General features: G+C 56.0%; 1 protein-coding gene across 1 annotated transcript; it reads left to right on the plus strand.

Moving 5' to 3' along the window:
* The first annotated feature begins 1,708 nt into the window (after positions 1-1,708).
* On the plus strand, positions 1,709-22,453 carry DOLPP1 (dolichyldiphosphatase 1). Its single transcript, XM_078622991.1, has 9 exons — positions 1,709-1,793; positions 2,957-3,123; positions 7,120-7,220; positions 14,278-14,362; positions 15,148-15,247; positions 15,893-15,991; positions 16,467-16,595; positions 20,899-20,988; positions 22,304-22,453. Exons 2-9 carry the CDS (start codon positions 3,003-3,005, stop codon positions 22,338-22,340), a joined length of 762 nt encoding a protein of 253 aa, XP_078479117.1. The 5' UTR covers positions 1,709-1,793; positions 2,957-3,002; the 3' UTR covers positions 22,341-22,453.
* The last annotated feature ends 882 nt before the right edge of the window (positions 22,454-23,335 follow it).

A 23,335-nucleotide genomic window follows, 5' to 3' on the forward strand; every position in this document is an offset into this window, starting at 1 on the left:
TGTTGTCTCTCTCTGCGTGTGTCTCTCTCTCTGTGTGTCTCTGTGTGTGTCTCTCTCTGCTTGTGTGTCTGTCTGTGTGTCTATGTGTGTCTCTGTGTGTGTCTCTCTCTGTGTTGTCTCTCTCTGCTTGTGTCTCTGTCTGTGTGTCTCTGTGTTGTGTGTGTCTCTCTCTGTGTTGTCTCTTTCTGCGTGTGTCTCTCTCTCTGTGTGTGTGTCTCTGTGTGTGTCTCTCTCTGCTTGTGTGTCTCCGTGTCTGTGTGTCTCTGTGTGTGTCTCTCTCTGTGTTGTCTCTCTCTGCTTGTGTGTCTGTCTGTGTGTCTCTGTGTTGTGTGTGTCTCTCTCTGTGTTGTCTCTCTCTCTGCGTGTGTCTCTCTCTCTGTGTGTCTCTGTGTGTGTCTCTCTCTGCTTGTGTGTCTCCGTGTCTGTGTTGTCTCTCTCTCAAATTTAGTTCTCTCCCTGATGACGATTGCTTGCTTGCGTTACGACCGTGCAAATCGTTCGGTCGTTTTTTAACCCACTTCCCGTGCTCCAATCGAGCTGACATTTTGCACACAGACTCGTTGTGCGTGACAATTAATGTTCGTGAAAAATGTTTTCCAAAATTGTACGCTTTTAAGGACAAAAATATTATATGTAATTACCAATTGCTTAATGGTGCAATGCAATCATCTGACCCATAGGTGGCAGCCATCTCAAGCCAGAGGACGAGAGGACTCTAGCCGCCACGCATATAAAGGATTTATAGTGAAAAACTTTGTTTTTACGGGTTATACTTGTTTTCTTTCTACGCGACTTTACCCAAGGAACCAAAGAGTAATTCCTGCAGTCGCGAAAGCTTCAAATGAAGTTTGCTGATTTACATTTCTACGCGATCAGAAGCCACAATTCGCTGCGCTATCGTCTCTGATGGCCACGTCGCTTCTAACAAAGAAGCAAATATTTCAGTGGGCTTTACCTAGTAAAATATAAACATTTCTGCGGAGGGAGCTGGTAGGAACGTTGGGTTGCTCGGTCAATGGCCTGCAGGGTCAACGGCCAGGGCGTGGTGTATTCCGCAAATATGGCCGACTGTGAGGGCGGGCACAAGCCGGCGTGAGTAGGTTAAACGTTGAGTTTTATAAGGGCACCACGGGGTGACCAGCCCCTCCCCACCCAGCCCCACCCCTCCCACCCCACCCAGCCCCTCCCCACCCAGCCCTCCTCACCCAGCCCTCCCCACCCTCCCCACACAGCCCCACCCCGCCCATTTTTGGATTCACGACGGACGGACGGACGGACACAATAATCCCCTGTGGGCTGGTGTAACCAGGAGGTTCCTACCAGTATAAACATTCAGCTTCTGATAATAATTGAAAAAAAAAATAAAGCGTAACCTTAATGAAATTGACCAAACATCAACCTAGGAGGGCGTTCCCGTAAAATAGTCCTGACGCTGAGCTTTGCACAAATGCAGAGCTGCTGCTGTTGTGATTGTTAATTAATTGGACGAACTAACGCCACTCAAAGCTTAGCTAACCTGGCATCCCATCAGCAGCCAGCAATGCACGCTCATCATTCAATCACATTAACACACGTGCACATTCATTAACACATGGAATCGGAATCGACACAGCCCCGAACTTGACCGGCGCCTTCGATTAGCGAGAATCGATTCCAGCGCCGCTATTTAAAGGCGCCCGCCAACGGCAGGAATCGACAAGCAACTAAACTAAAAAAAAAGCGAATCGATTCTTCCGCCTCCGCGCTCTCTCTCTCCCCCCTCTCCTAGCCGCTTGCAAAACTTCTTCATTAGCGGTGAGTGGGGGGGGGGGGCTGTGTGAAGGAGGGGGGGCTGTGTGAGGGGGGGGGCTGTGTGAGGGGGGGGCTGTGTGAGGGGGGGGCTGTGGAAGGGGGGGGGGCTGTGGAAGGGGGGGGCTGTGTGAGGGGGGGCTGTGTGAGGGGGGGGGCTGTGGAAGGGGGGGGGCTGTGGAAGGGGGGGGGGCTGTGTGAGGGGGGGGCTGTGTGAGGGGGGGGGCTGTGGAAGGGGGGGGGGCTGTGGAAGGGGGGGGGCTGTGGAAGGGGGGGGGCTGTGGAAGGGGGGGGGCTGTGGAAGGGGGGGGGCTGTGGAAGGGGGGAGGGGCTAGGGGGAGGGAGCTGTGTGAAGGGGGGAGGGGGCTGTGTGAAGGGGGGGAGGGGGCTGTGTGAAGGGGGGAGGGGGGCTGTGTGAAGGGGGGAGGGGGCTGTGTGAAGGGGGGAGGGGGCTGTGTGAAGGGGGGAGGGGGCTGTGTGAAGGGGGGAGGGGGCTGTGTGAAGGGGGGAGGGGGCTGTGTGAAGGGGGGGAGGGGGCTGTGTGAAGGGGGGAGGGGGCTGTGTGAAGGGGGGAGGGGGCTGTGTGAAGGGGGGAGGGGGCTGTGTGAAGGGGGGAGGGGGCTGTGTGAAGGGGGGAGGGGGCTGTGTGAAGGGGGGAGGGGGCTGTGTGAAGGGGGGAGGGGGCTGTGTGAAGGGGGGAGGGGGCTGTGTGAAGGGGGGAGGGGGCTGTGTGAAGGGGGGAGGGGGCTGTGTGAAGGGGGGAGGGGGCTGTGTGAAGGGGGGAGGGGGCTGTGTGAAGGGGGGGAGGGGGCTGTGTGAAGGGGGGAGGGGGCTGTGTGAAGGGGGGAGGGGGCTGTGTGTAGGGGGTGGGGGCTGTGTGAAGGGGGGAGGGGCTAGGGGGGAGGGGCTAGGGGGTGGGGGCTGTGTGAAGGGGGGAGGGGCTAGGGGGTGGGGGCTGTGTGAAGGGGGGAGGGGCTAGGGGGAGGGGCTAGGGGGGGAGGGGCTAGGGGGTGGGGGCTGTGTGAAGGGGGGAGGGGCTAGGGGGTGGGGGCGGCGGCGGTGGTGGTGGGGGTCTAAAGGGGTCTACCGGACGGACGAAACAATCGACGCGGCCACCCACCACCCCCCGACACTTTGCCCGCAACAACTCAGTGGGGTGTCTCTCTAGGGGGGGGGGCGTTGGGGGTGGCGGTGGAGATTGTGATCGAAGCGAGATGGCCGATGGCGAGGAACAGCGGCGGCAGCAGGAACAACAGCAGCTGCTGCGGCTGCCGTGCGGTGCTGACGAGGAGCGATGGCGAGCAGTGTCACTCACTCACGTCGAATTCCCACCAGGTGAGTGACCTCACTTTGTTGTCGATGACCTCTCCCCATTGTCGTGGGGTCGTGGGGTCGTGACCCCCCCCCTCACGGGGCCACACGCCGCGGTGAGGCCTTCGTCCACGGGTTGAAGCCTCTAGGCGAGCGACGCTCATCCCCCATTGGTCGGCGCGTCGTCACGTGGTGGTGCGCGCATTGATCGATCACCTATCGATTAGCTGAGGTCGTTGGTAACCAATTGGTTAAATTTCGATTTAAAGCTTTCGTGACTGCAGGGATTCATCTGCTTGGTTCTTTCGGTAAAGTCGTCACGTAGAAGGGAAGTAATAAAATAATAAAAATAAAACAATAAAATAATTCTCACGACGTTTCGGCCACAACGCAAGCAACCGTCCTCGGGTGAACCAATTGGTTATTTTTCGATGTTGGGTTTAACGTGGGTTTTTTAGGGGGGCGGCGGGGGGGTGGTTCGATTTCAGGGGGTTTATTGAGGGGACTAATTGCAACAAGAGTAGATTGTTATTAACTCGATATCGATTTGAAGCGTTCGTGACGGCAGGGATCCATGTACTCTTTGGTTCTTTCGCTAAAGTCACGTGGGTAGAAAAAAATAATAATGGATCACGACGTTTCGATAGCAACACAAGCAGGCGTCTTCAGGTGGAGTTTTCGTGTCTCTCTCTCATCATCATCATCACAGTGGCTAGGAGACGTTGACTACCTCGCCTGGTGTGCAGGAGGTCGTGGGTTCGATCCCTGACGATGCCTGCTGCTGCTGTATATTTGGAGTCTGTGTCTCTCTCTCATCATTATCACGGTGGCTAGGAGATGTGAACTACCTCGCCTGGTACACAGGAGGTCGTGGGTTCGATTTCCCCAACCCTGACGCCTGCTGTATAGGTGGAGTCTACGTGTCTCTCTCATCATCATCATCACGGTGGCTAGGAGATGTTGACTACCTCGTCTGATCTACAGGAGGTCGTGGGTTCGATCCCTGACCCTGACGATGCCTGCTGCTGCTGTATATTTGGAGTCTGCGTGTCTCTCTCTCATCATCATCACGGTGGCTAGGAGATGTTGACTACCTCGCCTGGTACGCAGGAGGCCGTGGGTTCGATCCCTGACCCTGACGATGCCAGCTGCTGCTGTATATTTGGATTCTGCGGTGTCTCTCATCATCATCACGGTGGCTAGGAGATGTTGACTACCTCGCCTGGTACGCAGGAGGTCGTGGGTTCGATCCCTGACCCTGACGATGCCGGCTGCTGCTGTATATTTGGATTCTGCGGTGTCTCTCATCATCATTACGGTGGCTAGGAGATGTTGACTACCTCGCCTGGTCTACAGGAGGTCGTGGGGGTTCGATTCCCCGACCCTGACGCCTGCTGCTGCTGTATATTTGGAGTCTGCGTGTCTCATCATCATCCACGTTGCCTTGAATGTTAGCTCCCTGCAGTGTGTGCAGTTTGTAAGCTCTTCCCACCACCACCGGTTCTGCAGAGTGTGTGGTAATAGTAGTAGGTTTTTACCCTTTAAACTGGTACAACAACTGACACCTTTATACAAGGCATCATGTTTGCAATAACCACAACACAAGTAGTCAAAATGCAAACAAAAAGAAACAACTCTGATGATGATAATGATATGCACTGTCCTTGAAGTTGATTGGTCCACACCCGAGACGGCTTTCTTTAGAGCCTAGTCTCCATTGGTGTTGGACCAGATGATGTCAAAAGGCGCACAACTCAAAGACAATGCACCATCAGAGTGTGAGAGCTCGGGGTAAAGCATTTACACCATTGGTATCTCATTTGCCAGTAAAAAATATGATAATTGTTTTTTTTACCCTTTTATCTGGCAACAAAACTGACACCTTTTTTACAAGGAGTCATGTTTACATAGACCACAATACCTGCAGTCATAATGCAAACAAAAAACATAACTCTGATAATGTATGCACTGTCCTTGAAGTTGATTGATCCACACCCGAGACAGCTTTCCTTAGAGCCTAGTCTCACATGGTGTTGGACCAGATGACACCAAAAGGCGTACAACTGTGTGGTAATGTTAGTGGGTAGCGGTTAGCGCTACGAACCCGGCGACCCGAGTTCGATTTCGCGCTCACAGCCACCAACGCCAGCAGTGCCGATTTTTTAAATCCTTTATATTAAGTTCACTTGCTTGCTTGCACGCTTACGACCGTGCAAATCTTTCGGTCGTTTTTTAACCCACTTCCCGTGATCCAATCGAGCTGACATTTTGCACACAGACTCGTTGTGCGTGACAATTTATTTTCGTGAAAAAAAATTTCCTAAATGTTCCACTTTTTAGGAAATTTTTTTTTCATATTTCATTTAAAATACCAATGTGATAAAAATGAGACTCTTACTCAAGAAAAACAGAAATGAATAATAAATAAAACCGATGCCACGCATATAAAGGATTTATAGTGAAAAACTTTGGTTTTTACGGGTTAATTTTTTTTAATCTGAACCGGTGCTGGGCATCTCCTAGGTCGACTCGGCCTCAAATGAGTACCTGGAGAGACAAAGGCGGCCGGGCGTAGTTGCTGGCCACCCCCACCCCCTCGTGTACCCTGCCGGCCTTCATAGTAGGGCTGAACGATTAATCGATTCTAAATCGCAATTTGAAACAATGCGATAAGCAAATAGCAAAGGCGACACATTTTTGCGATTTGAGAAGTCCTATTTATTGGAATTGTTTATTTTTTTATTTTTTAAACTTTACTTAACTTAACAATTGTTCTATGTTTTGTTTCATTTAAAACATTTTAATAAATACATGTTGGAAGAAATTAATATCTTTTTAAGTTCTCATCCTTGCATTAGAATATATATAACAGTTCATATTTTGATGGTATCACATGGCAATGCTACATCACATGTTTTACATCATTACACAGTAAATATTTAACTAAAGCTTGACTTAATTTTTTATCGCAAATCAAATCTCGATCTGTCAATTACAATGAGATTTTCCCCAAATCGTTCAGCCCTCTTTCATAGGTGCTGCTCGCTAATAGAACTTGCCCCTACAGTCTGTTGCAGGCTACACGGGGAGACGGGATGTTTGTCCTCTGGAGTGTTGAATATTCTCCCCCTTTTACTGCACCAGGTTTTTAAATCCTTTATATTAAGTTCGCTTGCTTGCTTACGACCGTGCAAATTTTTCGGTCGTTTTTTAACCCACTTCCCGTGGTCCAATCGAGCTGACATTTTGCACACAGACTCGTTGTGCGTGACAATTAATGTTCGTGAACATTTTTTTCCAAAATTGTACACTTTTTAGGACAAAAATATTATATTTAATTACCAATTGCTTAATGGTGCAATGCAATCATCTGACCCATAGGTGGCAGCCATCTCAAGCCAGAGGACGCGAGGACTCTAGCCGCCACGCATATAAAGGATTTATAGTGAAAAACTTTGTTTTTACGGGTTATACTTGTCCTCTTGTCGGCTTCATTTTGTTCCCTTTTCCCAAATGGCAGAACAACAAACGCCCCAATCGCTGAAATATGACGCTGCAGAAAATCTGTCTGAACTTCAAAAAAAATATAGACTGTTTTACAAGCTAAGGCCCAGAGGTCGCAAACGGGTTTTGATTCCTTACCCGTACCCGTACCCGACCGCACCAGGGTCTCAAACGGGTACCCGTTTCCGTACCCGTACCCGGCCGGGTACGGGTATCGGGTACCTGATTGCGACCTCTGGGATGAAGCCATGTTGCAGGCGCGGGTGGGTTGATTCTAGGAACTTGAATTGTGAGAAGAGACAAGACGTTGGGAAATGAGTGACAAACGGTGATCACCAGTGACTCACGGCCTACCCGTACCCGGCCGCACCAGGGTCGCAAACGGGTACCCGTACCCGTTTGCATAGACCACAATACCTGCAGCCATAATGCAAACAAAAAACATAACTCTGACTCGGCAGGCAGTCAATCCTAACAGCATTTCCACCCCCTCTACCCCCGTTTCTCCCGTGCCAGGGGACATGCTGGGCAAGGCGCTGGCGTGGTGCAGCTTGGCGCCCATCTTCATCGTCTTCGGCTTCGTGACCCTCATCGCCTTCAAGCGAGAGCTGCACACGGCAAGAAACTCGCCCCCTCGCCCGACCCCACGCGGTTGCCTTGCACACGCACGCCGCACTTTTGCTGCACTGCCCTCTGAAGCAGGGGTCGCAAACGGGTTTTGATTCCTTACCCGTACCCGGCCGCACCAGGGTCGCAAACGGCTACCCGTACCCGGCCGGGTACACACACACACACACCACGTGTCTCTAACACACACACACCACGTGTCTCTAACACACACCCTACCCGTACCCGGCCGGGTATCGGGTAGGGTACGGGTATCAGGTACCCGATTGTGACCTCTGGGATGAAGCCATGTTGCAGGTGCGGGTGGGTTGATTCTAGGAACGTGAATTGTGAGAAGAGACAAGACGTTGGGAAATGAGTGACAAACGGTGACTCACCAGTGACTCACGGCCTACCCGTACCCGGCCGCACCAGGGTCGCAAACGGGTAGCCGGGTATCAGGTAGGGTACGGGTATCGGGTACCCGGTTGCGACCTCTGCTCTGAACTCTGCCTGCGGTCGGTTTAACCCGAACCCCGTGAGCTGCAGCACACGGCCTGCCAAGTGATTGCTTGACCCACCGTCCCCACACCCCCCCCCCCCTCCCTTCTACGTCACTCCTTCTGTCACTCGATAACCACTCGTCCCTCGCTGACACGGACCCAGCCCGATGTCTCGCTAACTCTGGGGGCTCTGTAAATAGACGGACTCATCACTACGCCACTCGCTAACTCGCCCCTCGCTCACACGGACTCAGCCCGATGTCATTGGACTTACTAACTCAGGGGGGGGGGGGGGCTCCGTACCTAGACGGACTCGTCACTACGTCGCTAACGCGTCACTGACGGACTCGTCACTACGTCACTCGCCAACCCAGGGGGCTCCGTACCTAGACGGACTCATCACTATGTCACTCGCTAACTCGCTCCTCACTGACTGACTCAGCCCGATGTCATTGGACTCACTAACTCAGGGGCTCCGTACCTAGACGGACTCGTCACTACGTCGCTAACTCGTCACTGGTGGACTCATCACTACACCACTTGCTAACTCGCTCCTCACTGACGGACTCGGCCCGATGTCACTCGACTCGCTAACTCAGGGGACTCCGTACCTAGACGGACTCATCACTACATCACTGACGGACTCACCACTACGTCGCTAACGCGTCACTGACGGACTCGTCACTCGCCAACTCGCTCCTCGCCGACTGACTCGGCCTGATGTCATTGGACTCACTAACTCAGGGGGCTCCGTACCTAGACGGACTCATCACTACGTCACTCGCTAACTCGCTCCTCATTGACACGGACTCATCACCACGTCACTCGCTAACTCGCTCCTCATTGACACGGACTCATCACTACGTCACTCGCTAACTCGCTCCTCATTGACACGGACTCATCACCACGTCACTCGCTAACTCGCTCCTCATTGACACGGACTCATCACCACGTCACTCGCCAACTCGCTCCTCATTGACACGGACTCATCACCACGTCACTCGCTAACTCGCTCCTCATTGACACGGACTCATCACCACGTCACTCGCTAACTCGCTCCTCATTGACACGGACTCATCACCACGTCACTCGCCAACTCGCTCCTCATTGACACGGACTCATCACCACGTCACTCGCTAACTCGCTCCTCATTGACACGGACTCATCACCACGTCACTCGCTAACTCGCTCCTCATTGACACGGACTCATCACCACGTCACTCGCTAACTCGCTCCTCATTGACACGGACTCATCACCACGTCACTCGCTAACTCGCTCCTCATTGACACGGACTCATCACCACGTCACTCGCTAACTCGCTCCTCATTGACACGGACTCATCACCACGTCACTCGCCAACTCGCTCCTCATTGACACGGACTCATCACCACGTCACTCGCTAACTCGCTCCTCATTGACACGGACTCATCACCACGTCACTCGCCAACTCGCTCCTCATTGACACGGACTCATCACCACGTCACTCGCCAACTCGCTCCTCATTGACACGGACTCATCACCACGTCACTCGCCAACTCGCTCCTCATTGACACGGACTCATCACCACGTCACTCGCCAACTCGCTCCTCATTGACACGGACTCATCACCACGTCACTCACCAACTCGCTCCTCATTGACACGGACTCATCACCACGTCACTCGCTAACTCGCTCCTCATTGACACGGACTCATCACCACGTCACTCACCAACTCGCTCCTCATTGACACGGACTCATCACCACGTCACTCGCTAACTCGCTCCTCACTGACACGGACTCATCACCACGTCACTCGCTAACTCGCTCCTCATTGACACGGACTCATCACCACGTCACTCGCTAACTCGCTCCTCATTGACACGGACTCATCACCACGTCACTCGCTAACTCGCTTCTCATTGACACGGACTCATCACCACGTCACTCGCTAACTCGCTCCTCATTGACACGGACTCATCACCACGTCACTCGCTAACTCGCTCCTCATTGACACGGACTCATCACCACGTCACTCGCCAACTCGCTCCTCATTGACACGGACTCATCACCACGTCACTCGCTAACTCGCTCCTCATTGACACGGACTCATCACCACGTCACTCGCTAACTCGCTCCTCATTGACACGGACTCATCACCACGTCACTCGCTAACTCGCTCCTCATTGACACGGACTCATCACCACGTCACTCGCTAACTCGCTCCTCATTGACACGGACTCATCACCACGTCACTCACCAACTCGCTCCTCATTGACACGGACTCATCACCACGTCACTCACCAACTCGCTCCTCACTGACACGGACTCATCACCACGTCACTCGCTAACTCGCTCCTCACTGACACGGACTCATCACCACGTCACTCGCTAACTCGCTCCTCATTGACACGGACTCATCACCACGTCACTCACCAACTCGCTCCTCATTGACACGGACTCATCACCACGTCACTCACCAACTCGCTCCTCACTGACACGGACTCATCACCACGTCACTCGCTAACTCGCTCCTCATTGACACGGACTCATCACCACGTCACTCGCTAACTCGCTCCTCATTGACACGGACTCATCACCACGTCACTCGCTAACTCGCTCCTCACTGACACGGACTCATCACCACGTCACTCGCTAACTCGCTCCTCATTGACACGGACTCATCACCACGTCACTCGCTAACTCGCTCCTCACTGACACGGACTCATCACCACGTCACTCGCTAACTCGCTCCTCATTGACACGGACTCATCACCACGTCACTCGCTAACTCGCTCCTCATTGACACGGACTCATCACCACGTCACTCGCTAACTCGCTCCTCACTGACACGGACTCATCACCACGTCACTCGCTAACTCGCTCCTCATTGACACGGACTCATCACCACGTCACTCGCTAACTCGCTCCTCATTGACACGGACTCATCACCACGTCACTCACCAACTCGCTCCTCATTGACACGGACTCATCACCACGTCACTCGCTAACTCGCTCCTCATTGACACGGACTCATCACCACGTCACTCGCTAACTCGCTCCTCACTGACACGGACTCATCACCACGTCACTCGCCAACTCGCTCCTCATTGACACGGACTCATCACCACGTCACTCACCAACTCGCTCCTCATTGACACGGACTCATCACCACGTCACTCGCTAACTCGCTCCTCATTGACACGGACTCATCACCACGTCACTCACCAACTCGCTCCTCATTGACACGGACTCATCACCACGTCACTCGCCAACTCGCTCCTCATTGACACGGACTCATCACCACGTCACTCACCAACTCGCTCCTCATTGACACGGACTCATCACCACGTCACTCGCCAACTCGCTCCTCATTGACACGGACTCATCACCACGTCACTCACCAACTCGCTCCTCATTGACACGGACTCATCACCACGTCACTCGCCAACTCGCTCCTCATTGACACGGACTCATCACCACGTCACTCACCAACTCGCTCCTCATTGACACGGACTCATCACCACGTCACTCGCCAACTCGCTCCTCATTGACACGGACTCATCACCACGTCACTCACCAACTCGCTCCTCATTGACACGGACTCATCACCACGTCACTCGCTAACTCGCTCCTCACTGACACGGACTCATCACCACGTCACTCACCAACTCGCTCCTCATTGACACGGACTCATCACCACGTCACTCGCCAACTCGCTCCTCATTGACACGGACTCATCACCACGTCACTCACCAACTCGCTCCTCATTGACACGGACTCATCACCACGTCACTCGCTAACTCGCTCCTCACTGACACGGACTCATCACCACGTCACTCGCTAACTCGCTCCTCATTGACACGGACTCATCACCACGTCACTCACCAACTCGCTCCTCACTGACACGGACTCAGCCCGATGTTGCGCGACTCACTAACTCAGGGGGCTCCGTACCTAGACGGACTCATCACTACGTCACTGACGGACTTATCACTGCACCACTCACCAACTCGCTCCACGTTGACGGACTCGGCCCGATGTCATTGGACTCACTAACTCAGGGGGCTCCGTACCTAGACGGACTCGCCACTACGTCGCTAACTCGTCACTGGCGGACTCATCACCACGTCACTCGCTAACTCTCTCCTCACTGACACGGACTCAGTCCGATGTTGCTCGACTCACTAACTCAGGGGGCTCCGTACCTAGACGGACTCATCACTACGTCACTGACGGACTCATCACTACGTCGCTAACTCGTCACTACGTCGCTCGCCAACTCGCTCCTCACTGACGGACTCAGTCCGATGTCACTCGACTCACTAACTCAGGGGCTCCGTACCTAGACGGACTCGCCACTAGCTCACTCACCAACTCGCTCCTCACTGACACGGACTCAGCCCGATGTCGCTCGACTCGCTAACTCAGGGGCTCCGTACCTAGACGGACTCGCAACTAGCTCACTCACCAACTCGCTCCTCACTGACACGGACTCAGCCCGATGTCACTCGACTCACTAACTCAGGGGCTCCGTACCTAGACGGACTCGCCACTAGCTCACTCACCAACTCGCTCCTCACTGACACGGACTCAGCCCGATGTCGCTCGACTCGCTAACTCAGGGGCTCCGTACCTAGACGGACTCGCAACTAGCTCACTCACCAACTCGCTCCTCGCTGACACGGACTCAGTCCGATGTCGCTCGACTCGCTAACTCGGGGGCTCCGTACCTAGACGGACTCGCCACTAGCTCACTCACCAACTCGCTCCTCGCTGACACGGACTCAGTCCGATGTCGCTCGACTCGCTAACTCAGGGGCTCCGTACCTAGACGGACTCGCCACTAGCTCACTCACCAACTCGCTCCTCGCTGACACGGACTCAGTCCGATGTCGCTCGACTCGCTAACTCGGGGGCTCCGTACCTAGACGGACTCGCCACTAGCTCACTCACCAACTCGCTCCTCGCTGACACGGACTCAGTCCGATGTTGCTCGACTCGCTAACTCGGGGGCTCCGTACCTAGACGGACTCGTCACCACGTCGCTAACTCGGGGGACTCCGTACCTAGACGGACTCAACACCACGTCACTGACGGACTCGTCGCTACATCACTCGCTAACTCTCTCCTCACCGACGGACCCAGCAGCCCGATGTCACCAATCTGCTCTTGTGCCACTGCCCAATCCTCTGTTGATTCATTCATTCCCCCGCCCACTGCCAACGCCTACCCGTACAGATGGAAACGGATGGCGATCGGTCCACTTTTACTGTCTAGCGCCTTCCCCTGGCAGAGCCTCCACAGCAGTGCTGGAGGCACGGCAGCCTCGCGCAGCGTAGCCACCGCCACCAAATACAAAGGTCCCCCCCCCCCCGTATAGCCTCGACAGACTGTTGGGGCAAGTGCTGTTAGCGAGTAGCAGCACCTAAATCAAGGCTGGGGCACGTGGGGGTGGCGTGGGGCAGAGGTCGCAAACGGGTTTTGATTCCGTACCCGGCCGCACCAGGGTCGCAAACGGGTACCCGTACCCGGCCGGGTACCCGTTCCCTACCCGTACCCTACCCGAAATGAGTGACAAACGGTGACTCACCAGTGACTCACGGCCTACCCGTACCCGGCCGCACCAGGGTCGCAAACGGGTATCCGGCCGGGTACGGGTAGCCGGGTATCGGGTACCCGGTTGCGACCTCTGGGGTGGGGGGTGGCCAGCCATGGCCGCCTTTGTCTCCCCAGCGGCGATGTTTACTGCACACCACGGCACCAGGTTAAGTCTGAGGTCGTGACTGGTGTCAGACAGTAACACGTAGGTATTCTTAGGTTTTTTCGGTAAAGTCACGTAGGTAAAACATCAAAATTATTTTCATTAATTTTGATGTTTTACCTACGTGACTTTACCGAAAAAACCTAAGAATATGAATCCTTGCAGTCACGAAAGCTTCAGATCTAGAAAAGTAACACGTAGGCTTTCGCGACCAATATCATCCATAATATAGGTTATTATTTGGCTGTGGCGGGTTTTAACGACGCACATTTATGCACTCTAACCCAAACCTCTTATGCCTGTAGCATTTGTTTTATAAAGGTGCCCTAAATTATATATATTTTTTAAAACGTCTATTAAAACACGCAAATTTTTTTTTTTTTTACTTGCGTAGTAATGTACTACGTCGCTAACGCGTCACTGACGGACTCGTCACTAGCTCACTCGCCAACTCGCTCCTCACTGACACGGACTCAGTCCGATTGTTGCTCGACTCGCTAACTCAGGGGCTCCGTACCTAGACTGACTCGTCACTACATCACTGACGGACTCATCACTACGTTGAAGGCGGTATAGCACTATAGTAATAGAGCAAGTGCAGAATCACTGAATCGGATTTGATACCTTTTTGAAGCGTTTAGCGTCTTGAAAGTGCGGGGCCTGTAGCGCGCGTGGCTACTTTTGCTACTAGGATCATCCGGCACTGGGTTGTTGGTGGCTGTGACCTGCCAATCTGCGTCCTCTCGTTGCGCGTCCACCGCTGGTGCGTCGTCTGTCTGGATTGTGACGCGCCCTCCCCCCCCCTCCCCCTCCACCCATTTCAGATCGCGTTCATGTGCGGCCTGCTAGTGAACGAAGGCCTCAACTGGGTCATCAAGCATGTGATCCGCGAGCCCCGGCCGAACAGAGGTGAGGGCCGTAGATTCTCTCCGCCTCCCCCCCCCACGTCCCGGTGATGTTTGGCCTTGCGGCTATCTCCCGCCCAGCGATCCACCAAATCCGCACGTTTGCCGCGGTGTGTGTGTGTGTGTGGGGTGGTGTGTGTGTGTGTGTGTGGTGGTGTGTGTGGGGTGTAGCAGTTGGCACGCTGCGCTATGAACAGAGAGGGTTCGATTCCCGTTCACGACCAACACCGGTGACGATTAACTGAACCGGTGTAAAAAAAAAAATTCAATTGAAAAGATGTTTATTTAAAAAAAACGTCATTTGGGGGGGAGAGGCGGCCGGGGCGTGATTCCGTCCACCCGCGCGCCTCGTGTGTCCTGCCGGCCTTCGTAGGTGCCGCTCGCTAGCGACACTTTCCCCCGGTCCGTCTGTGCAAGGCTACACGTGGGGTGGGGGGACCTTTTTAAATCCTTTATATTAAGTTCGCTCGCTTGCTTGCTTGCGCGCTTACGACCGTGCAAATCTTTCGGTCGTTTTTTTAACCCACTTCCCGTGATCCAATCGAGCTGACATTTTGCACACAGACTCGTGTGTGACAATTTATTTTCGTGAATTTTTTTTTCCACTTTTTAGGAAAAAAAATTTCATATTTAATTTAAAATACCAATGTGATAATAATGAAACTCTTACTCAAGAAAAACAAAAATGAATAATAAAATAAAACCGATGCCACGCATATAAAGGATTTATAGTGACAAACTTTGTTTTTACGGGTTAATTTTTTTTCCCTGTTCGTTACGACGATGCAGATTGCCGCGAGGCGCTCTTCACGGAGTACGGGATGCCCTCCAGCCACGCGCAGTTCGTCTGGTTCTTCGCCGTCTACTCCTTCCTGTTCCTATACTTCAGGTAAGCTTCCTCTGCACTCTGGGAGAGGCGGGGGGGGGGCGGTAGGGTGGGGGACGATGCCGAGGGGAGTGGGAAGAGGAACTCTGAGGGCTGGGTGGGGGGGCGTCACTGTTTGGGGTGGGGGGGGGGTCACAGGGCAGAGGTCGCAACCGGGTACCCGATACCCGTACCCTACCTGATACACGGCTACCCGTACCCAGCCGGGTACGGGTACCCGTTTGCGACCCTGGTGCGGCTGGGTACGGGTAGACCGTGAGTCACTGGTGAGTCACCGTTTGTCACTCATTTCCCAACGTCTTGTCTCTTCTCACAATTCAAGTTCCTAGAATCAACCCACCCGCGTCTGAAACATGGCTTCATCCCAGAGGTCGCAACCGGGTACCCGATACCCGGCCGGGTAGGGTACGGTTGTAGGGTACGGTTATCGGGTACGGGTAGGGTACGGGTACCCGTTTGCGACCCTGGTGCGGCCGGGTAAGGAATCAAAACCCGTTTGCGACCTCTGTCACAGGGTTAGGGGGCGGTCACGGAGAGACCCAGTGGGGGGGGGGGGGGGGTGGCAGTCACCTGGTGGTGAGGGGGGAGGGGGGGCGGCGTTGAACGGTGTTGTACTGTAGTGTGTCTTGGCCGTGTTGCGCGTGTCAGGATGCACCACACGACGAACGCGCGCTGCGTGGACTTGCTGTGGAGGCACGTGCTCTCCGTGGCGCTGCTGCTGCTCGCAATCTGCGTCACCTACAGCAGGTGCCCCCACGCACAGTGCCCCCACGCACAGTGCCCCCACGCACAGTGCCCCCACGCACAGTGCCCCCACGCACAGTGCCCCCACGCACAGTGCCCCCACGCACAGTGCCCCCACGCACAGTGCCCCCACGCACAGTGCCCCCACGCACAGTGCCCCCACGCACAGTGCCCCCACGCACAGTGCCCCCACGCACAGTGCCCCCACGCACAGTGCCCCCACGCACAGTGCCCCCACGCACAGTGCCCCCACGCACAGTGCCCCCACGCACAGTGCCCCCACGCACAGTGCCCCCACGCACAGTGCCCCCACGCACAGTGCCCCCACGCACAGTGCCCCCACGCACAGCGCCCCCACGCACAGCGCCCCCACGCACATGCCCCATTTAGTCCCGAGGCTATATGGGTGGGGGGATGGGGTGTCTTTATCTTTGTGGTGATGTGTGCGTGTCTCTGTCCGTGCGCGTGTGTGCGGCAGGGTGTACCTGCTGTACCACTCGGGCAGCCAGGTCGTGTACGGAGCGTTTGCCGGCACCGTCATGGCCGTCGCCTGGTTTGGCCTCACCCAGGAGATCCTCACCCCCATCTTCCCCTTCGTCGCATCCTGGTGAGCGCTCTCAGCTCGCCGCTCGCAGCGTTACAGACTAAGATCACCCCCGTACCCCGTACGGCCTTAACAGGTGAATGGGGGCAAGTGCTGTTAGCGAGCAGCACCTAATGAAGGCCCGGCACACCGCGGCAGAGGGTGGCCTGTCCGGCATTCACGCCCCTGGCCCCACTTAACTGCGGTGACGTTTGTTTCACACCACCGCACACCACCGCACACCACCGCACACCACCGCACACCACCGCACACCACCGCACACCACCGCACACCACCGCACACCACCGCACACCACCGCACACCACCGCACACCACCGCACACCACCGCACACCACCGCACACCACCGCACACCACCGCACACCACCGCACACCACCGCACACCACCGCACACCACCGCACACCACCGCACACCACCGCACACCACCGCACACCACCGCACACCACCGCACACCACCGCACACCACCGCACACCACCGCACACCACCGCACACCACCGCACACCACCGCACACCACCGCACACCACCGCACACCACCGCACACCACCGCACACCACCGCACACCACCGCACACCACCGCACACCACCGCACACCACCGCACACCACCGCACACCACCGCACACCACCGCACACCACCGCACACCACCGCACACCACCGCACACCACCGCACACCACCGCACACCACCGCACACCACCGCACACCACCGCACACCACCGCACACCACCGCACACCACCGCACACCACCGCACACCACCGCACACCACCGCACACCACCGCACACCACCGCACACCACCGCACACCACCGCACACCACCGCACACCACCGCACACCACCGCACACCACCGCACACCACCGCACACCACCGCACACCACCGCACACCACCGCACACCACCGCACACCACCGCACACCACCGCACACCACCGCACACCACCGCACACCACCGCACACCACCGCACACCACCGCACACCACCGCACACCACCGCACACCACCGCACACCACCGCACACCACCGCACACCACCGCACACCACCGCACACCACCGCACACCACCGCACACCACCGCACACCACCGCACACCACCGCACACCACCGCACACCACCGCACACCACCGCACACCACCGCACACCACCGCACACCACCGCACACCACCGCACACCACCGCACACCACCGCACACCACCGCACACCACCGCACACCACCGCACACCACCGCACACCACCGCACACCACCGCACACCACCGCACACCACCGCACACCACCGCACACCACCGCACACCACCGCACACCACCGCACACCACCGCACACCACCGCACACCACCGCACACCACCGCACACCACCGCACACCACCGCACACCACCGCACACCACCGCACACCACCGCACACCACCGCACACCACCGCACACCACCGCACACCACCGCACACCACCGCACACCACCGCACACCACCGCACACCACCGCACACCACCGCACACCACCGCACACCACCGCACACCACCGCACACCACCGCACACCACCGCACACCACCGCACACCACCGCACACCACCGCACACCACCGCACACCACCGCACACCACCGCACACCACCGCACACCACCGCACACCACCGCACACCACCGCACACCACCGCACACCACCGCACACCACCGCACACCACCGCACACCACCGCACACCACCGCACACCACCGCACACCACCGCACACCACCGCACACCACCGCACACCACCGCACACCACCGCACACCACCGCACACCACCGCACACCACCGCACACCACCGCACACCACCGCACACCACCGCACACCACCGCACACCACCGCACACCACCGCACACCACCGCACACCACCGCACACCACCGCACACCACCGCACACCACCGCACACCACCGCACACCACCGCACACCACCGCACACCACCGCACACCACCGCACACCACCGCACACCACCGCACACCACCGCACACCACCGCACACCACCGCACACCACCGCACACCACCGCACACCACCGCACACCACCGCACACCACCGCACACCACCGCACACCACCGCACACCACCGCACACCACCGCACACCACCGCACACCACCGCACACCACCGCACACCACCGCACACCACCGCACACCACCGCACACCACCGCACACCACCGCACACCACCGCACACCACCGCACACCACCGCACACCACCGCACACCACCGCACACCACCGCACACCACCGCACACCACCGCACACCACCGCACACCACCGCACACCACCGCACACCACCGCACACCACCGCACACCACCGCACACCACCGCACACCACCGCACACCACCGCACACCACCGCACACCACCGCACACCACCGCACACCACCGCACACCACCGCACACCACCGCACACCACCGCACACCACCGCACACCACCGCACACCACCGCACACCACCGCACACCACCGCACACCACCGCACACCACCGCACACCACCGCACACCACCGCACACCACCGCACACCACCGCACACCACCGCACACCACCGCACACCACCGCACACCACCGCACACCACCGCACACCACCGCACACCACCGCACACCACCGCACACCACCGCACACCACCGCACACCACCGCACACCACCGCACACCACCGCACACCACCGCACACCACCGCACACCACCGCACACCACCGCACACCACCGCACACCACCGCACACCACCGCACACCACCGCACACCACCGCACACCACCGCACACCACCGCACACCACCGCACACCACCGCACACCACCGCACACCACCGCACACCACCGCACACCACCGCACACCACCGCACACCACCGCACACCACCGCACACCACCGCACACCACCGCACACCACCGCACACCACCGCACACCACCGCACACCACCGATCCCCGTATAGCCTTAACAGACTGTAGGGGCAAGTGCTGTTAACGAGCACCTGTGAAGGCCGGAACTGTACACGAGGGGGTGGGTGGCCAGCACCACACACCGCACCAGGTACTCATTTGAGGCCGAGTCGACCTAGGGGAGGCCCAGGACCGGTTCAGATAATCGTCACTTGGTGTTGGCCGTGAGCGGGAATCGAACCCCGGTCGCCAGGTTCGTAGTGCAGCGCGCTAACCGCTACTACACTACCGCTCCCCACACCACACCGCACACCCTACCAGGTTACTCATTTTTGAGGCTGAGTCTACCTCGGGAGGAGGAGGGGCGGGGGGAGAGGCCCAGGACCGGTTTGGATAACTGTTACCCGGCGTTGGTCGTGGGCGGGGATGTAACTCTGGTCACGCCGCGTTCGTAGCGTAGCGCGCCGACTACTGTGCCACCACTCCTGGGGCGCGATGAGCTCTCAATACTCTGATAGTGCACTGTGTTTGAGTTGTACGCCTTCTGGTGTCATCTGGTCCAACACCAATGGGGACTAGGCTCTAAAGAAAGCCGTCTCGGGTGTGGACCAATCAACTTCAAGGACAGTGCATATTATTATCATTATCAGAGTTGCTTCTTTTTGTTTGCTTTTTTGACTACGTGTGTTGTGGTTATTGCAAACATGAAGCCTTGAATAAAGGTGTCAGTTTTGTACCAGTTTAAAAGGGTTGAAAACCTACTACTATATTTTGCCACTGGTAAAAGAGATCTCATAGTGTGGTGGCGAGGATGGTGACGACCTCTCCTGGCCGGCAAGGCTGTCGTGGGTACGATCCTGACCCTGAAGCCTGTTGTTTATTTGGTTGCATGGTCTTCTCCTGTTATTAATCCTCCCATTGTATAAACGTGAACCTCCAATACATTTTTAGCACTGTTGGCTTGCATACCATACAAGTTCAGCATATGCGCCCCCCATCTCTCTACACGCGCCAGAGGTCGCAACCGGGTACCCGATACCTGTACCATACCCGATACCCGGCTACCCGGCCGGGTTCGGGTAGCAGTGTGCGGCCGGGTACGGGTAGGCCGTGAGTCACTGGTGAGTCACCGTTTGTCACTCATTTCGGGTAGGGTACGGGAACGAAACGGCTACCCGTATCCGGCCGGGTATGCGTACCCATTTGCGACCCTGGTGCGGCCGGGTACGGGTAGGCCGTGAGTCACTGGTGAGTCACCGTTTGTCACTCATTTCGGGTAGGGTACGGGTAGGGAACGGGTACCCGGCTGGGTACGGGTACCCATTTGCGACCCTGGTGCGGCCGGGTACGGGTAAGGAATCAAAACCCGTTTGCGACCTCTGACACGCGCTTAGCTAACAGCGTACCACCGTGTGTGTGTGTGCGCGCTACCCCTCCGCCCTCCCCCCAGGCCGGTGTCGGAGTTTCTCCTTCTGCGTGACACCAGCCTCATCCCCAACATCCTGTGGTTTGAGTACACGGTGACCCGCAGCGAATCCAGGTAAGCGCAAACAAAGACCACGGATCTCCACCCCACCCCCTACACCCCGGCCGCCTTTGTCTCCCCAGTGTCGATGTTTACACGGCGCACCAGATATCTGTGAGGCTGAGTCGTTGGCCTTGGGGGGGGAGGCCCAGGATTGGTTGAGATGATTGCCACACGGTGTTGGAATTGAACCCCGGGTTGCCGGGTTTGTAGTGTGGTGTCGCGCTAACTGGTGCTTTCCTTCCCACTAACAACACACACGTGCTTGGTCACACCGCTACACACACACACACGTCACATGCACGACAACACGCACAACATGCACTCTCTTTGTCGCACACTGCGTGGGCATGCGCGTACAACACATGCATGACGACAACGCACGCACACACGTTACACACACCCCAACAACAGCGTTCACCCCGATTTCTTTAGAAACCAACCGTGCTGTACACCCACAGTGAGCATCCAACCGGTGTGGGGGGGGGGGCGCGGAGGTGGGGGAAGGGGGATCGTGGGACGTATTCTTAGGTTTTTTCGGTAAAGTCACGTAGGTAAAAACATTAAAATTAATAAAAGTAAAATAAAAATCACGACGTTTCGGAGGCAACACAAGCTTCCGTCTTCAGGTGGAACCGTCACAGCACGATAGCTGTATCAAGTGAGTGAGAAATTCCAAGGAAACAGTCCTTGTATATATACTGGTTGAGGGTGGGAGGAGCCAAGGTAGGCCCTGGATATTATTTTTCCTTGGAATTTCTCTCACTTGATACAGCAATCGTGCTGTGACGGTTCCACCTGAAGACGGAAGCTTGTGTTGCCTCCGAAACGTCGTGATTTTTATTTTATTTTTATTTTACTTTTTATTAATTTTAATTTTTTACCTACGTGGCTTTACCGAAAAAACCTAAGAATACGAATCCTTGCAGTCACGAAAGCTTCAAATCTAGAAGTCCTTGTGTATATATAATAATATCCAGGGCCTACCTTGGCCCCTCCCACCCTCAACCAGTATATATACAAGGACTGTTTCCTTGGAATTTCTCTTTACTTGATACAGCAGTCGTGCTGTGACGGTTCCACCTGAAGACGGAAGCTTGTGTTGCCTCTGAAACGTCGTGATTTTTATTTATTTTGATTAATTTATTTTTTTTACCTACGTGACTTTACCGAACAAACCTAAGACTATGAATCCTTGCAGTCTCGAAAGCTTCAAATCTAGAACCGGGGGACGTCTCCACGCGACCCAAGCCGATCGACCCACACACACACACCCGTGCGTGCGTCTCCCGTGATTATTCTTTCTCTCTCCTCTCTCTCTCTCATGCAGGGCCAGGCAGCGCAAGCAGGGAGTCAAGTCACAGTGACGTTTCAGCCACCCACATTTCCACCGCCATCGATAAAACCGCTTCGATCATTTTTTTTTTATTAAAATTGCCGTCTGCGATAATTAATTATCTTTTATTTTTGTTTTCCAAAATTGTTTAATTTTTTTATTATTATTATTTCAGAGACGCGGATTTGTTTTTATTTTTTTTTATTTTCTTTCCTTTTATCCAGGCCGGCCGCAGTGTTAAGAGCTCTGCCGGTGTGCGTTCTTTAGTGGTGGTGGTGGCGGCGACGGTGGTGGTGTGGGTGGCGCGGGCCGTGACGTGGGCTCCCCACGTTGGTCGAGAGGGGTGAGAGAGAGGGAGGAGGAGGGGGGGGGGAGAGGGGGGGTCCCTACCCCCCCCCCCACATCGGTTTGCATTTTTATTTTTTTAGGTTTGTCATTTTGCTACTTTTCAAAGTCTCCGTGGAGGTATAACTTTTTTAAGCTGTCGGGCGCGACCACATTTTGCGTTGCCTCCATCTCTTCCTCCCCCCGTCGCACGCCACGGTTTTGTATTTCTACCGACGGAGATGTTAGCGGCAACACCGCAAGCAGCGGCCAGTGTTGTGGTTGGGGAGGGGCGGGGAGAGTGAGGACCAGAGGTGGGACAAAGTCATTGTTATGCAAGTCCAAGTCGAGTCGCAAGTCATCAAATTCATGACTCGAGTCTGACTCGAGTCCAAGTCACATGACTCGAGTCCACATCTCATAGGTGGGACAAAGTCATTGTTATGCAAGTCCAAGTCGAGTCGCAAGTCATCAAATTCATGACTCGAGTCTGACTCGAGTCCAAGTCACATGACTCGAGTCCACACCTCTGGTGAGGACCCTGTGTGTCTATGTGTGTTTTGGAAGCTGTCGTTCCTGGTGGCTACGGCTGAGCTGCTCCAAGCACAGCAGCCATCATTGCCCCCCCCCCCCCCCTCCACTTACCGGCAGGCTTACGGAGCTCGCTTGAGTTGGGACGGCTGCCACTCGGCTAGACCACGT

This window comes from Lampetra planeri, unplaced genomic scaffold, assembly GCF_965212315.1.
Source record: "Lampetra planeri unplaced genomic scaffold, kcLamPlan1.2.h2 scaffold_191, whole genome shotgun sequence".
NCBI lineage: Eukaryota > Metazoa > Chordata > Hyperoartia > Petromyzontiformes > Petromyzontidae > Lampetra > Lampetra planeri.

Coding starts and splice junctions, on each gene's coding strand:
- DOLPP1 (XM_078622991.1), top strand. CDS start 3,003: ATGGCCGATGGCGAGGAACAGCGGCGGCAGCAGGAACAACAGCAGCTG. Junction 3,124..7,119: donor TCACGTCGAATTCCCACCAG/GTGAGTGACCTC, acceptor CTCCCGTGCCAG/GGGACATGCTGGGCAAGGCG. Junction 16,596..20,898: donor TTCCCCTTCGTCGCATCCTG/GTGAGCGCTCTC, acceptor CCCTCCCCCCAG/GCCGGTGTCGGAGTTTCTCC.